The sequence below is a fragment of the Plasmopara halstedii genome, assembly GCF_900000015.1.
Source record: "Plasmopara halstedii genome assembly, contig: Scaffold_614, whole genome shotgun sequence".
Taxonomy (NCBI): domain Eukaryota; phylum Oomycota; class Peronosporomycetes; order Peronosporales; family Peronosporaceae; genus Plasmopara; species Plasmopara halstedii.
Window position 1 is genome coordinate 2253118 of NW_020187532.1, and position 717 is coordinate 2253834.

Below are 717 nucleotides of genomic sequence, written 5' to 3' on the forward strand. Positions count from 1 at the left end.
TGACTTTATATCTTAGTCATTTACAAAATATTATGAAATTAATTAATTTGAATATTTGGGTTATACTTTTTGGAGGTTTTAAGCCATTGTTATTATTGACTATATTGGGATTGACTTTTTATTTGAGAAAAAATTATTAATTAATTAAGTTCGGTTTCGTTGTTAGTTTTCGGCTTTGTCATCAATAAGTTCGGTTTTGGGCATTCGCTTGCGAGCTGTCTATCCTTATCGTCGTAGCTCTTTTGGTATGACAAGCGTTCTCCACGTGTGCGCTGATAGTAGCGCTTCTGCGCCGCCTTGATCCGCTTTTTGTTAGCGAGGTATTGTTCAGGTGAGTACGCCATGGTTTGTATATTAATAACTTTATATTTATCAGGATGAAAATTAATTGTGTGTTATTCCGATGACGAATAGATCACGAAGTAATATCTTGGTAATATCTTGGTATAAAAGAGAAGCTGATGTCATTGAAGCGTTGAAGCACTCATTCATTACACCTCCTCGGGATACGGAACAAGGATTGCATACTGCTTGATGGTTTGAGGTGTCTTCTTGGTGAAAGTATTGTAGTAGAGTGGTGGAAGCAAAAAGAAAAGTCGATTGCCATTCTGACCCATTTTCGCCAAATCATCTGCCGTGATGTCATGCGTTTTTCCCACAGTCATCTGGAATCCACCGAACTGCGGCATCCACGCATCAATAGCAGTATAGTTCGAT

General features: G+C 37.9%; 1 protein-coding gene across 1 annotated transcript in view; it reads right to left on the reverse strand.

Annotated features, from left to right (window-relative positions):
- Positions 1 to 491: 491 nt before the first annotated feature.
- PHALS_12442 (uncharacterized protein) overlaps positions 492 to 717 on the reverse strand; it is a gene marked incomplete at both ends in the record, with an annotated part of 259 nt that continues 33 nt past the window's right edge. The window contains one exon of the mRNA XM_024727990.1: positions 492 to 680. Within this exon, the coding sequence (XP_024578512.1) occupies positions 492 to 680 (189 nt within the window). The remainder of the gene's footprint in view (positions 681 to 717) is intronic.